At 37.6% G+C, this 15,191-nt stretch overlaps 1 protein-coding gene across 4 annotated transcripts; it reads right to left on the minus strand.

Moving 5' to 3' along the window:
• Nucleotides 1–1,664: 1,664 nt before the first annotated feature.
• On the minus strand, nucleotides 1,665–13,281 carry stap2a (signal transducing adaptor family member 2a). 4 transcript variants are annotated; one of them, XM_027137277.2, is made up of 11 exons: nucleotides 12,967–13,281; nucleotides 10,570–10,641; nucleotides 10,152–10,271; nucleotides 7,973–8,029; nucleotides 4,880–5,031; nucleotides 3,957–4,088; nucleotides 3,686–3,755; nucleotides 3,477–3,579; nucleotides 3,165–3,257; nucleotides 2,934–3,071; nucleotides 1,665–2,385 (listed from the first exon to the last, which is right to left on the minus strand). In XM_027137277.2, the coding sequence occupies exons 1-11, from the start codon at nucleotides 13,066–13,068 to the stop codon at nucleotides 2,327–2,329; spliced, it is 1,098 nt and encodes a 365-aa protein (XP_026993078.1). In that variant the 5' UTR covers nucleotides 13,069–13,281; the 3' UTR covers nucleotides 1,665–2,326. The 4 variants fall into 4 exon arrangements, with proteins under 4 accessions (XP_026993078.1, XP_026993080.1, XP_026993081.1 ...); XM_027137279.2 differs by having other exon boundaries at nucleotides 1,665–2,382; nucleotides 12,967–13,280; XM_027137280.2 differs by having other exon boundaries at nucleotides 1,665–2,382; nucleotides 2,934–3,068; nucleotides 12,967–13,278.
• Nucleotides 13,282–15,191: the final 1,910 nt, after the last annotated feature.

The following is a 15,191-nucleotide window of genomic DNA, read 5'->3' on the forward strand; positions in this document are numbered from 1 at the left end:
GGACATCTTATTTTTATGTTGTGTTGCAGGAAGGGTGGAATAGATCGTATAAAACATACTTGTGACAAGTCTTGGCAAGTACAAGTGAGTTTAACGGCTCAGAGAGGTGTCTTATTTCTCCCTTCACTTGTCACACACAAATTTCAAAACACCTCTTTTCCTCATAGCCAAAACCTTTGAATAAATAAGCATGTCACGACATTGGAACAGCAGAATATTGAGCTTTCTGGAAGCTGTTTGAAAAAAAACCAAGATCAATGCTGATATGAAATCATTGTCAGATGTCAACAGAAATCTTATCTATGAACTTGGCCGAGCTTGACCATGCATACATCTACACATTCTCACAGTCACTCTTTCACCCATGCACTTGTTTGTACACCTCAGTTTAGTTTTCATTTGATTTGCATGTAAAACTTCACAAAATCTCTATATCAAAATGGAAATCATTTTTTTTAAATGAACCAGGTATGAAGGAAGGAAAATGTAGCTCTTTTAAGAGATACTGTTAAGTATTTGCAATTGTTTTAAGCAAATCTGTAAAAATTGTAGCGTCGTGATCTTTATCATAGGCATTCACGGGCTCCATCTAGTGGCCACTTTGTATAACAGTCGATCTGGACACAATAGGACATTCTGTATTGTTAGTTGCTTACACTGGGTCCATATTGAATGAGGTTGTCAACGGACCTTTTTTTAAAAACAAACAATTAAAAAACAGCATACGGATGTTTGTACTCAATCTTTCTTATTATTTTATGTGTGAAAATTCTCGGTGCATTTTGTAGAACAACACAGAAAACTGGAAAGAGTAAAAGCTGTTTGGAAATTAGCAAAAGAAAATGTTGTAATGAAACGTTTTGACCAGAAGAGGGCAGTGTATGACATCAGGCAGAGTTCAAACAGGTCTATGAAGAGGGATGGCTAAAGACGGCTAATTATGAAATATGGCTAATTATGAAATAGGAATAAATCTTAGAACTAAGTGAATCCAAAAAGAAGGACAGAATCTAGAGATGGACCTCTAATTTAATAATTACATCACAATCAGAACAGGAGATGCAAAACGTTTGACATCTCATCATCTGGAAATCTTAACATACACTTTTGATCCTTGCAATAACAAAAGAAAATCTGAAGGTAAACGAAAAATTTAAATATATATATATTTTATAACAGCAGCTCTGACATTAAATAGTCATTAAAAAAAAGCAAGTAAATTTTTATTTATATTTATATTAATGCACTCGTTTGAATGCATTATTGTTTCTATGGTCACGGCTCACTAAAGGATCGAATGTATGACAGAGGCTCCTCACAGTGAGTGAATATGTACATGTCTGTATATGTTGTCTATCATCTAAATGATACCAGATGATATTGAATGTAGATAAATGCTTAAACGTATGACACAATGCGCTTTAATTAATAAATCAAACCATTAACAAGATGCTGTGGTTTAAGTGGAATAAAAATTCTTCAGGATGTTCAGTTATGAAACACTCATCAACTTCACCAGCACACTGTTGAGTATTTACTTAAACCTAACACATTTAAAATTAATTACACAAACAAATTATTTTAGCCTAATAAAAAAAAATTAACTCCATTTAATATAAATATATTAGCAGGGCAGGAAAGTATAAGGCAAACAGGGTATTAAATATATTGAAAAATCGTCCCTTTAATTCCAATAAATAGGAGAAAAATTAACAGTGATACACACAAAATCTGTGTACAAACAGTAGCACCATGCAATGATCATTACACAAACTAGTAATGATGATCAGTCTAGTATTCAATCTGGAACACCAAAAAATAACCCCAAACAAACAAAAAACACCCCACTATTGTACAGAAACACAGAACACACTGTTCTGAGCAGTAACTTACACATCAGACACTTCATCACTGCTATTTAGTACTAACACAAGCATAAGCTTTAAAGATGAACTTGAACTTACCTGCTGCAGCTGCTGACAAAATGCTTCGAATGAAAATTTGAATGAAAATGACAAGAGAACATGACAAGACCGTTCATGGCAGTTTAGAGGAGCTGCTCTTCAGTGTATTTAGTACTGTGGAGCTGCAGCTTCGAAATGCTGATTCTTGGCTCAGACTGATCTGTGCCTGTGCTCAAACCTCACTGTCCTTCCCAAGGCAGAATCGTTTACTAGATCTTTTTGCTCAGCTTGATTAATGATGCACCATGGAAATAATAAGACTGAATATCTGGGAGCGTTGACTGTCATCACAAAGGCACTGGCAGAATCAGACAGTCAGGGGACGAGGCCATGCTGCTGATTGGCTGAGGAGAAGCAGGAAGTCAGTCCTGGCTAGTGCGTCTCTTCTCCAGCTTTTGTTTGAGCTCTTCTGTGAAAGCTGCTGGAATATTACAGTAGTTAATTAATTTGTGAGTCAGACACAAATTTCTTTAGACAGCATTGCAATGGTTTAATCACTGTAATTACTTTAACAACACTGACAGGCATTAAAAAATCCAGTCAATTAATAATGAACCTAGAATGTTACACCTCAAAAACTGTGTATAACCAAAAAGAGGTAGTATCAAATGTTTGTTGATAATTTTAATGCTTCTGTTTTTGACATTTATTTCCCTGCAATGCTTAAAGCTTCCTTGTTTTTAATCCTGAAATATTATAATTATTGTTATTACATTTGTAGTGGGGATCCATATAAATCTATCATTTTCATTTTGTTCTGCAATTTCTGGAGCTCGCTCCCAAGAATTTCACTCACCATGGCACATGTGGCGTGGTGATGTGACAATAAAGGTGACTTGAATTGACTTGACAAATAGGCATTTATTTAAAAAAAAAAATTAGCAGCACTGACACTGAAACTAGGATTTTTGTGTCTTATTAATTAAAAAATAATAAAAATAAAAGAAAGATCCATGTGGACACACTCACTTTGTGTTAGTGGTGAGGGTGAGGGAGAGAGCACCAGTCGTCTCATAGGGCTGGATGGTGAACCTGGGGGGCTTAGTGATCTTTGAGATGGACTAGGAGATTTAGAGTGAGATCTCAACGTCCATCTCTCTGGCCCTGCTTGAAACAAAACACACACACCCCAGAGAAAAAATGGCATCAATGAATTCTGGAGATTGATTTTGAGGTTAAAATCCTGAGGTGGTGTTTTACCTTTTGGAGGCAGTGAGGGTCTTCTAGGGAAAGTGCCAGTTGGTGCACAGTGTAGCATCCGCTCACCATTCTCATCGTTGGACGAAATGTATGCTGGAAAAATAACGAGGAGTTTTCAGCTTTCAAAACAAGAAACCCAGAGCTGAGCCGAGGACGTCGGCAAGACTTCCTCACTGGATCTGAATGTGTCGTGTTTACATAGTTCTTAGAAGGATTCTGTTCCTGCATGTTCATATTTGTTAATGTTTGCTACTTGCGTGTTTGTATGTGTGTGTGTGTGTGTTTGTGTGCATGTTTGCATGCCAGACATACTGATATTCTCTTCATAAGGCTCCTCCAGTAGAAAAGGCTGAAGCGTCCCAGCTGTTTTCTCCACTAGTGCGTTAATAACATCATGAAGGGTGGGACACGGGATCTACACACACACACACACACACACACACACACACACACAACATCATGATCAGTCTCAACACTGCACATTCTTTATCATCATCATCTATGTATTCATCCCTACATACCGGGTTTTCCACGTCGATGATGTAACCTCCCTGAGGCTTCTGGGTAACCCGATAGTGTCTGAACACCGAGCTGTGGAACGTTCAGAAAGCAGTAATGTGAGAGTAACTGTTAATGTAATTAAGTTAAGGAGAGTAAGACAGAACATGAGACAACATGAGAGAGATCCTGAAGTGGTAAAGAAGACACGTCTTGGGGTAAAAATAAAAATGCAGTGTATGGTATAGAGAGATAGTGATGAGGGTGTTTTAATCCTGTATCCTAATAGCATACCCATTAAGATCCTGTCGTGTGGTCACTGCGAGTGATGTGCCGTCTCTGCCCGGCCTTAGCAGCATGTTCCCGGAGTCTGGGTGACGCTCTAACAGAACCTCAGCTTCTGTACGTGAGACAGGTCTGAAACAGCTTCCCAAGAAAACACACACACACACACACACACACACACACACACACACACACACTCTCTTAATACACAACAGGCATGTGGTTATAGGAAACTAATCATCAAACACCCCTAACATCTGAAAGTCATTTATTCTTCTATATTTGTTGTTTATTTTTTTGTCTATATAAATTATAAAAACTGTTCTTGCTGAAATTCCCATTCGTTCATTCATTCATCTATCCATCTATCTATCCATCTAGCTGAGAATTTCCAATGCCTTTTAAAAGTGTTTCTTTCTTTTTCTCTGTTTTTGGTCTAATAAACAATGGCATGTTGTACGTTATGTTACGAAGCACTGACACTACGACTTATTTCATAAGGATTAAATAAATGTCTTCTTGCTCAAATCACCACCATAACTTTGCTAGGAAAGTTGTACGGTAAAATACTGTCTGGTGAATTAACACCTTCTGACCGATCAGAAATGAGAAGCTTTGTGCTGTTAGCTGAAAGAATGTCTTTTCTTATCTCATGCCTTGAAATTAGAGAAAAAGCAGAAGCTCGTTTCAAAATCGATGTCAGCTTCCTCTTTATAACAGCTGTCTTGTTCCTCTTATTTCCTGATATTGATCGAGTGAATCTAAAGGAAACATATTCTACAAAGAATTTACAAGCTGCAATTAAGAAAATATCAGGTACAAAGTTCCACATTTTACAATTACCCTTAAGTTTCCTGTTACTATACTTTTATTGTTTCTTTGAACCATGAATATACAAACGAGCCAGCATCTCTAGATGAAGAAATACTTACGCAGGAATCTCTCCTACCAGAGGGAGAGACAGGGGTGAGGAGGGAGCTCTGGAAAGAGATCGAGCTCTTCTTCTCTGTCTCTCTTTCTCCACCACTTCCTTCAGCATTTGCAGTTGGCCGGGCAGCAGAGTGAGAGTAGTGGGCACTGCCAGCTGACGAGCACATAAAGGAAATCACTTACTGATATATTAATACACAAGGTCACTTGTTCATTTACTTCATTCCTTTATCAGCACTGATAATGTTGGCGTTTGTGAACTGGGGACTAAAACTGAAACAAAGGCAGTGAGGTCAAAATAAAGAATATTGGCTTTATTGGGTATCTCACAAATGTGGATATCAAGGGTATTGATATCCACATTTGTGAGAAATATAGAAATCACAAACAATTCTTTTCTCTTAACCTTCATTTATTTCAATAGCATTCGTGGCGGAATATTGTGGAAAGTTTAAAGTTAACTTTAATCATTTTTTTTAACACTTTTTTACCAGATGCAAAAAAAAGTGCTTATGTTCATGTTCAATGTTATGGAAGTATTTCTGGTTTTATATTTAGGGGAATATATTCAAAGATGTTCCAAAAAAATAAAAAAAGGTTACCGTTTTTCAACACAAATGTTTAAATCCTTTAATAACTTGTGATATCAAACCCATTTCTGCGTTCTGAGAAGCCCAAAGTGTTTGTTGGATAACCTCAAGCAGAAATATTAGACTCTTACAAACACCAACAACGTGCTGAAGAAATTCTAAAATCATTTGTTTGTTTAGACTGAACTTTATTAGTTGTTCTAGTAAAAAAAAAAAATTTGTAAAATATGCATTTTTTTATGATTTTAGCAGCAGAATGTTTGCTGTATGAACAGCAGTTTCTACTGATTGTCACTGTTGCTTGTTATCCTCCATAAGCCCACTGCAAATGACTATTTTCAATCAAACAACAAATTACAAACAGTCAGAAAGTTTAGCTTTAATAGAAAATGAAAAACAAAATGTCCAAAAAAAAAAAAAACATGGCTCAGAGGTTTTACCAGGCAAGACGAATCATACGCAAACTGAAAAATAGTTCATTTGATTCACAGAAATGTTGTTGCACCCTGAACACCATCTGCGCAAAGATTAGCCTAGATCATGCTAATGCACGAAGAAACTGTGGACAAAACCTGAGGAATATGGCGTCTGTGTAGCCGCTAGTGGAACTGAATTAGATGTCTTTTTTAAGGACATGTTGGCACGCAGGTTTCAAAAAGTAATATGAGCAGTGTGTGTTACAGTATCTAAAGAATCAAACAAGCCTCAAAGCTGAGCTGTGACTGTGGAATTTCCCCGGGACAAAAGCGGGATTGTTCTTCACAAGTCAATCAGCTGACTGGAGCGCAACTGACGACACAGATAACAGGCAGGAAGTTTATTTATTTATTTATTTATTTATTTATTTATGTATTTTTGCCTGGTAGATCATCAGCACAGGAATCTTGCATATTTTGTACTACACATTGTTATGATCATCAAATAATGACCAGAATTTTTTTAACTGTTGGAGAAAAGAGCAAATCAATGTGTTAAGGTTCAAACACATTTATAACCCAAAGCAACCGCAAGTCGCGACTTAAAAAGGACCACTTTTACCCATTGCCCTTACCAGTACATTAGCATTGCACCAATTTCTTTCACCATTAACTGATTTTTGATCAGTATAAACATTATTTTATCATTGCAAGTCTGATTTAAAATGAGTCAGGACTCTATGGCTTTTAGTGTGAGAGAACTGGTTTTCTCTCTGCTGGATAACCGTACACAGAATCTTAGTAAAAAATAACACCGATAAATAAATCCTTAGGGTCAAGCACTTCGAGCATCTCACAGAGCAGAAATGGGTTTAATATAAATATTTACTATGAAAATAGAAATATTTGTGTGTGATAAAAAAGGTGGGGTGAGCTTTCAATTCATATTTTGCCCTAGTAGGCTAGACAAAAACTACTACCACTGTGTGAAAGAAATTTAATGTTCAACATGGAAACAAGAAAACAGGAGGAAATTCCTTTTTTTTTGGCTTCTGGAAAAAACAAACAAACAAAAAACAGTTAACTCTTTCTTCTTCTACTTTTGGCTTTTTCCCGTTAGGCGTCACCACAGCGAATCATCCGTTTCCACTTAACCCTATCCTCAGCATTCTCACCAATTACCTTCATGTCCTCATTTAACACATCCATATACTGTATCTCCTCTTTGGCCTTCCTCTTGACCTCTTACCTGGCAGCTCCATCTCCAAAATCCTTCTACAAATATAACCATCTCCCTCCTCTGTACATGTCCAAACCATCTCAATCTAGCCACTCTGACCTTGTCCCCAAAACAGCCAACCTGAGCTGTCCCTCTGATGTGCTCCTTCCTAATCCTGTCCATCCTTATCACTAATAAAGGGAAACTCAACATCCTCATCTCTGCTACCGCCATGTCTGCCTCATGTCTGTTCCTCACTGCTACAGTCTTTAACCCATACAACAGAGCTGCCCTCACTAATGTCTTTCCTTTAATTTTTTTAACTCGGACACTCTTCTGTCACGCAACACTTCTGAAACATTTCTCCACCCACTCCACTCGCCTCTTCACCTCTTCTCCACACTCCCCGTCACACTGGACAGTTGACCCCAAACACTCAAACTCCTGCACCCTCTTAACTTCTGCCCCCTGTAACCTTACCATTCTACTTCCCTCCCTCTCCTTCATACACATGTATTCTGTCTTACTACAACTGACTTCCATTCCTCTTCTTTCCAGAAACAGTTAACTCTATCCGATCTAAAAAATCTGCAGATGCTACAGACTGAGGCTGTGAACTGATACACAAAAAGAACAAGTCGCTTTTAATAGTGTTAACTAAACACACACACAAAAAAAACTGTGACACAAAAGAAGGAATAAGATCTTATCGTTAAGTCATGTGTTTCATTGTTTAATGCATTAAAACAATTACTAATAACGATAAAGATCTGATGCTTATCTGATCACTTCTGATCTTAGAGTGCAGAGTTTTTGCTCTGCAGAATTCACTGGATTGTTGTGTGATATGTTTTAGAATGTTGCACTCACATCCACTACAGAGTACAGGAAGCCTTTCCACAGCTCTCGTGCCTCCAAGTTAGGAGCCTGCGAGAAGAAAAAAACGGCGAGAGGGAAAAATCATCTAATTGTTTAGTCACTGAGAATTTTCCATAACTGAAGAACAGAAATCTGTGCAAATATGTGTCCCCGTGATTAATTTGGACAACATTCACCTCACTGTCTGTTGCAGTAAAATGAGACGGTCACGTGACTTGTTTGGGACAAAGACAGACCCTAAAGCAGTCATCTGACCAGGATTTGGCATACAGAGGTGAATAGCATGAAAAACATTAGATCAAATTCCCAATCTCACAGAACATTTTCCAGGAAGCAGATCATCAGGAAGTGGTTGGATGAATAATATATTGCATAATAAGGTCATTCATTACAAATAGACTCTCAAATCTGATAACTGCAGGTCTAGCTATATTGCTGAATATATTAATGCACTTGTTCGAATAGATTTTCGTTTCTATAGTAACAACACATGGGCTTGTTGTTTTATAATGGATGGATTAAATGAAATTCTTTTTCCAGAAGTTGTTGTGATGAAGCTATCAGTGTGAATATGTTTTGGAAAGTGTCTTTCACATTGCTACTGGATGTGACAAAATTGACAAAACTTGAACTTTATGCAAATACAGAGTTATATACACTTGTTTCAGCAAGTAGCAATGGGAGGAAAGACAAAGACAGTGTTGTAAAAAATCTTAGTAGAAATAATTAAAATATTAGTCCTTACAATACTATAACCGAAGTAAAGTATTAGGCCTTGCAAAATATTACAATTGCTGTCATAAGACATATGTAGGTGGTGATGTAGGCCAAAGACGTTTATTGTAACCAGATTCAGGGCTGTCAGGCCTAGTCAGTCTGAGCACATTTGTAATAACAACTGCAAACTTGTTATGTAGAAGGGAAAAGACCATTGTTCCCAGACCTTAGCTCATAAATTGTTATGGAAAATGAAGAACACCATGGTTCTCAGACCTTGGTCCATAGCAATAACATGTTATGTAGAATGAAAAAAACAGTGGTCCACAGACCTAGGCCCTGAAAAATAAGGGGAGGAAAATCCATAAATGGGCATGTGGTGCTCATAAACTTGTTGTGCATACTGAAGAAGGCCTAGGTGTTTAGTCTAAGGTCATGAAAAATAAGGGGAGGAAAATCCATAAATGGGCATATGGGTGAAAGGTAATGGGAAATAAGGGGAAATTGGGTCAGTGTATTTAGAAAACATAGGAAGTAAGGCCAGTAAATAAGGTGATATGGCACCTGGGCTCCTAGGAGCGCCAGGGTATATATTGAGAAGATATCTGAGGTGCCCGTGTCCGCGGGTCAAGGTGGGTGTTTTTATTTTTGCAAGGACGTCGCGAGGGTTCTTGTTTTTTTTTTGATTGACTTGGCATGACATGCTCTTTTGGGGGTTTTAATTTGTTACTATTAATTTGGCAATTTGTTTCTTTTAATTTGGCAATTTGGTACTTTTAATTTGGCAAATTATAATTTGTTGGCTGATTGACCACAGTAAAGAACTTTGCTCATTCTCATCCAGGTCTGAGGAGTTTTCTCAGTATTTTTGTAGTAATTATGGAGTTAACAGTTAAGTTTAACTAAAACAGTCTTTAGTAACCAAAAAGTCTAAGTGTGGAGATCACCCTGTGATGTGTCGACTTGGAGACCGGCTCTGAGTTCCGACAACAGTACAAGTGATTTGTGGTAAAAAGCACACGCTGCTTCACCTTCATCTCATGCGATAGGAATTTTTTTAGAAGATTTCATTTTAGCAGCAGGGAATCTGATGTGGAATGCTAGATATACTGATGCGCTGATAAACGCTATCACTATGGAAACCAGTTGTAGGAATATTTACTGGAGACTAGCTTAGATAAAAATCAGTGTGTGAATGGAGCTTTAACTTGCACGGAATTCGCTCATCGGTTAATGCGAGGCCTTACAGTTAATACCCATTAGTCTTCCAAATTTCACAATAAAATCTTTCACAATTTTAATGAAACACAAAAGCATTACACTCCACCGAGACTTAACCAACTATGACTAATCATTGCAAGGATGGGTTATTATATTCTCAAGTAATTCACAGTATGTACAAACAAATATATTAGAATGTAGACTTTAAATATCTGGCTTCATGTAAACTCACTGTTAGCTTGATCTCTCCATCCTTCATGCGTAAATTCATTCTAGCTGCTTCCAGATTCCTGTCTCGACTGCAGTCATCAATCAGAGACACAAACCCACTCAGGTCCAGTTTCTCCACGTACTGAATAAAGACGGACACACACACACTCCGTGAAACATTTCCAAAAGGAAAATCTCTTTTAATCTTATATCAACCAAAAAGTTTGCACCCCCCCCCCCCAGTTTCTGAGTGAAAAGGTACCTCCCTATTTACAAAGAAATCAGTAACCTATACATAAAAGAAAACTGATAATGATTTTTAATAATAATAATAACAACAATAATATTGATTGATTACATTCAGATGTATATTGCTTGACAAAATCTCAATTTTCTCAACAATCCTCATATTTTTACATCAAATTTACTGTACTGCTTACATGTGTGTCCTTCGCATTGTTGAAGAAGTATAAAGTGTTGCCACACAAGCATGTCCATAGTCTCCGGGACACCTGCATAATAAGAGAAAAATCTGTGGTATGAATAATACTATATCTCATAAGTACGTTTGGGCAAAGACTAATTTGGACTCTTACCGATTAAACAGGTAGAGTTGAATAACATAACTAATAAACCAATGATTGTTTTACCCGTCAGTCTGTGCTGAGAGCTTACTGAATTCATTGAGTATTTTAATGAACTGCTTACATCATGAGCATAAACCTCTTCTTGTGTCGTGTACAGTAACCATTCCCACTTTCCAAACATATGACATGTTCTTGTTGTTTAGAAACACTCTGATAGAAAATACTGATTATACATACTGAACACAATCATAAATGTCAGTTTTGATAATAATAATAATAATAATAATAATAATAATAATAATAATAATAATAATACAGACTCTACAAATACAATCTATTTTCTGTGTTCAAAAACAATCTTCAAAAACAACAGATAACAGTAAATCCGTATATTCACAACTTGGAAGGCTTATCATCATCATCATCATCATCATCATCACAATAACTTGTGACACAATTGGTAAAGCAATGTACTGTCATTGCTTAGCTTACAGATTCACTCCTCTTAATTCTCTTTGGCTTGTTTTGCCAAATCCAGAGCTCTGGGGCAGCTTAGAGCCCCCAAGGGCAACATGGAGCACAGCTGTCTCTCTCTCTCACACACACACCCCATCTATACATTTAAACCCACCCCCAACAACCCCCTTCACACACCCACTGCACCTGAACCCCCAAGATATTTGTTTTCCAATATGTCTAGCTTTCTTTGTCCCCGAATTTTCTATTAATTTTACTTAAGAGCCAGCTGATACCTTAAACATTAACACAGTCCTAAATCACATTATACTTCACACCATGAAGCAGACAGGATGCGATACACCAACAATCTGTGTGTGTGTGTGTGTGAGAGAGAGAGATTGAATTACATTATATATCCCATTATACACCAGTGATAAGATGATAAGTGATAAGGTTAAATATTAATATATTTTTTTGACCTTCCTGTTAGAGACCGTATTGCATTTAATATGGCACTGAAGTCACACACATGAAAACTTATATCTGGCACAGTTTATCAGGTCTTGTTTTAGGAAGTCAGAGTAAATTCATGATATTATACTAGTTTAATTATTATAAGTGAGACAAACAAGGAAAGTTACATTTTTTTTAAATGCTATTATAATTGTACTGATAAGTTTGGGTTCAAGTGCAATTTTAGAAGGTTTTACAGTTTGTTTGTTTTTGTTTTTTAAATCAAAAGATCTTCATGCACATGAACTACTTAATACACCACATAATTCTCTCTCTCTCTCTCATATATATATATATATATATATATATATATATATATATATATATATATAAAACACGACACCCGTCTTTCAAATCAGTACAATTTCATTCTATGATGTGTTTTGGGTTTTCCTGATTAAGTTACACAATTCATTGATTTATTCATCCATGTACATTTATGTGTTTTGATTTTGGAGCATCTGGTCTTACAAACACATGACACACTTATAATACACCAGTCTAACCAATTTGGCTCTTGGTGGGTGGGTGCGTGCGCGCGAGCGTGCGCGCGCTTTAGTTCCTTAATTAAGGCAGGAGTGCAAGATTAATTAGCATATTAGATGCGTTTAATTAACACGGTTCATAATTGAAATGTGTGGAAGTGTAAGCAGCAATAAGGTGTGTCCATGCACTGCAACATTTAATGCTTAACACACGATAGATAGATAGATAGATAGATAGATAGATAGATAGATAGATAGATAGATAGATAGATAGATAGATAGATATCCAAACCCGCAACCACACACAATAACAATGTTTAAAAAAAAAAAAAGACCCGTGTTAATTATGACAATCTCACCGCTTATATGCGGTTAAGACGCTGTTTGGATGCGGTTTCTCGCGCCTCCATGCAACCAGGGCACCAAAATAAGTTATTTTTCTGGCTGTACAATCCTTTAAACCCAAAATTAGGGTTTTTTTTTTGTTGTTTTTTTTTACACGAGATCAATTTAATCAGGGAGCCTGTCACTGTGCCACACACACACACACACACACACACACACACACACACACACACGGGTGGTTTATTAGGACTTTTTCCCCAAAACAGGGAGCCTGTCAATCTGCTTCGCCTTGCCTACACGCACACATATGCACAAACACATATGCACACACAAACACATATGCACACAATACACAGCTGAGACATGTGTAATAAAGCCGGTGGGCGCGACTGCAAGCCTGGAAAAGCCGCCTTTTAACCCGACATGATAAGCAGCACTCAATGCTTACCTTCTCTTTAGCTCCCCGTTTCTCAAGATATCCCTCATAATAGCATGGTGGGAGCTGAGCTCGGCTTGCCCCGGTCCGCTGCTTCACCGGTGCCGCCGCCATGGCCGTAGCCAGCACGGGATGTGACTGCACCGGCAGCGGGGGACAAAGCGCAGTTCACGGATATGGAAAGCCGAAAGGATCAAAACGCAGAATCAGAGTCTCTAAGCAGGCGTGCCAAAATTCTAACCCCCTCCACAGAAGCAGAGAGGAATCGGACCTGATCCAACTCCACCTACTGTGGGTGGAGTCGAGAAAACGTCTTGGGGATGTATACTGGATAGGTGCACCTTGTGGGTTTTGGTTATGGTAGTATAGAATCAATGGCCATTTTGTTAGGAACATGCTCTAATCAGTCAATCATGTGGCAGCAGCCAATGCAAACAATCATGCAGATACTGGTCAAAAGCTTCAGATAATGCAAACATCGATAATCAGAATGGGGAAATCTAATGTTCTAATGTACCATTCTGTGTAAACTGTAGAGACTTCTGTGGGGGAAGCATGTAACTAGAGCTATAGAAAGTTTACTAACCGAGTGCATAATCCAGAAATGCAAATTGTACACAGTATGTAACTGTGTACATGACAAATAAAAGCGTCACTGTTGAATCTTGCTACAGTTGCACCACTAAATTACACTTCATTGTCATCATTTATTGACAGTAAGGAGTAATGTGTAGGTTGATTGTGGTCAGTTGTGTGCATACATTTTGAAAATCAGTTGTCACATCAATCCTTGAGCTCATAGTATTGCAACATGGCTGAAATCCTTCAAACAGAAATTACAAAACTGCATGATTCTGATTAATGTTTCTCACCAGAGATGGCTACTAAATGTGTTTAAATCAACAAAGGTCCCACACTTAAGGTGTTTTAATTGCTGAGTAATCATAATGATGGCTTCACTGACTGGGGGCATGTCCAGGGGTTGGGGGTTTGATATCCATGTTCTCCCTGTGCTTAGAAGGGTTTCTTCTGAGTACTTCGGTTTCCTTCCCCGCTCCAAAGGCATGAATTGATGGGCATATTTAAAAGAATTTGTTGTGTGTGAATAGGTTGGCATTCTGCACCACCACCTTGTGCCCCAAGACCCCTGAAATGGGCACCAGGTTCCTTAAGACACTGCATAGGATAAGCAGTAAAGAAAATGGATGGATGACCTTCACTTACCTTTGAAGAACTTTATCACTGTGTGAAAAATGGAATGGACTTAAAATATTTCAAACTGGGATTCAGTTGTGTACTTGCAGTACATTTAAAGCTCAAAGAAGAGAAAGCATATTGCTTGAGACACATTTTGAACACTATCTTCCTACTGTGATGATTTCTCCTTTCATCTAACTGGGCTTCAGCTCATGTCAACATTTCAATGCTTATCTTATAGGTTTCTTCAGTTCTACATCTAAATGATAGGGAATCCTTGCTATTTAAGCAATGTGTGTGAGCTGTGCTCATGACATCATGAAATAAACACTATACCAGGGTGTGGTATTATAAACAGATGTCTCATGTTAAGAGGGCAGATTCCTCTGGAGCAGATTCATCACTCAGCAGTCCACCTCCCCTTAAAGTCCAAAGCAAACTTCTTTGAGAAATGTAATATACATATTCTGGCCAAAATCAACTCACTTGAAAGAGGAGCAAGAAGAGTCATCTATATCAAAAGTGAAATAATTATCTCAAAATAAAGCAGGAGGTCTGCTAGATCACTTATCATCTATTGTCAGAGTGGTCCTGGCTTGGGTAAAGGATAATAAACATTTCCAGGTTATTTCATTATATGCTGTTTTTTTTTTTAAATCTAAGAGAGTGAAAACAGTCGCCTTCATGAGAAGACTTGATTTGACAGACTACCATAAAAGTTTGAACTTAGAAGAACAAAGAGAACACTGTGTGCGTTCAAGTCAAATCGGTAAGATCATACTTACAAGTTGAACTCAAATCACAGCGCTGTAATTTTGAGAGGTAAGTACATTCACAGTTAGTGTCTCTGAATTTTCTTTGAGGTCCAAATTTCAGAGTTGGTGGCATGTCACTTGATGTCAACTTCTCAGCTCATAAATACAAACTTCCTGGAATGGCTTGAACACACAGATTACATCTTTGTAAGAATTGGACTGTCCCAGGAGACCATATCAAGCAGACCAGGACCACCGGAAAGATAATAAATTCAATGTCATTTC

This window comes from Tachysurus fulvidraco, chromosome 22 (genome assembly GCF_022655615.1).
Source record: "Tachysurus fulvidraco isolate hzauxx_2018 chromosome 22, HZAU_PFXX_2.0, whole genome shotgun sequence".
Taxonomy (NCBI): Eukaryota; Metazoa; Chordata; class Actinopteri; order Siluriformes; family Bagridae; genus Tachysurus; species Tachysurus fulvidraco.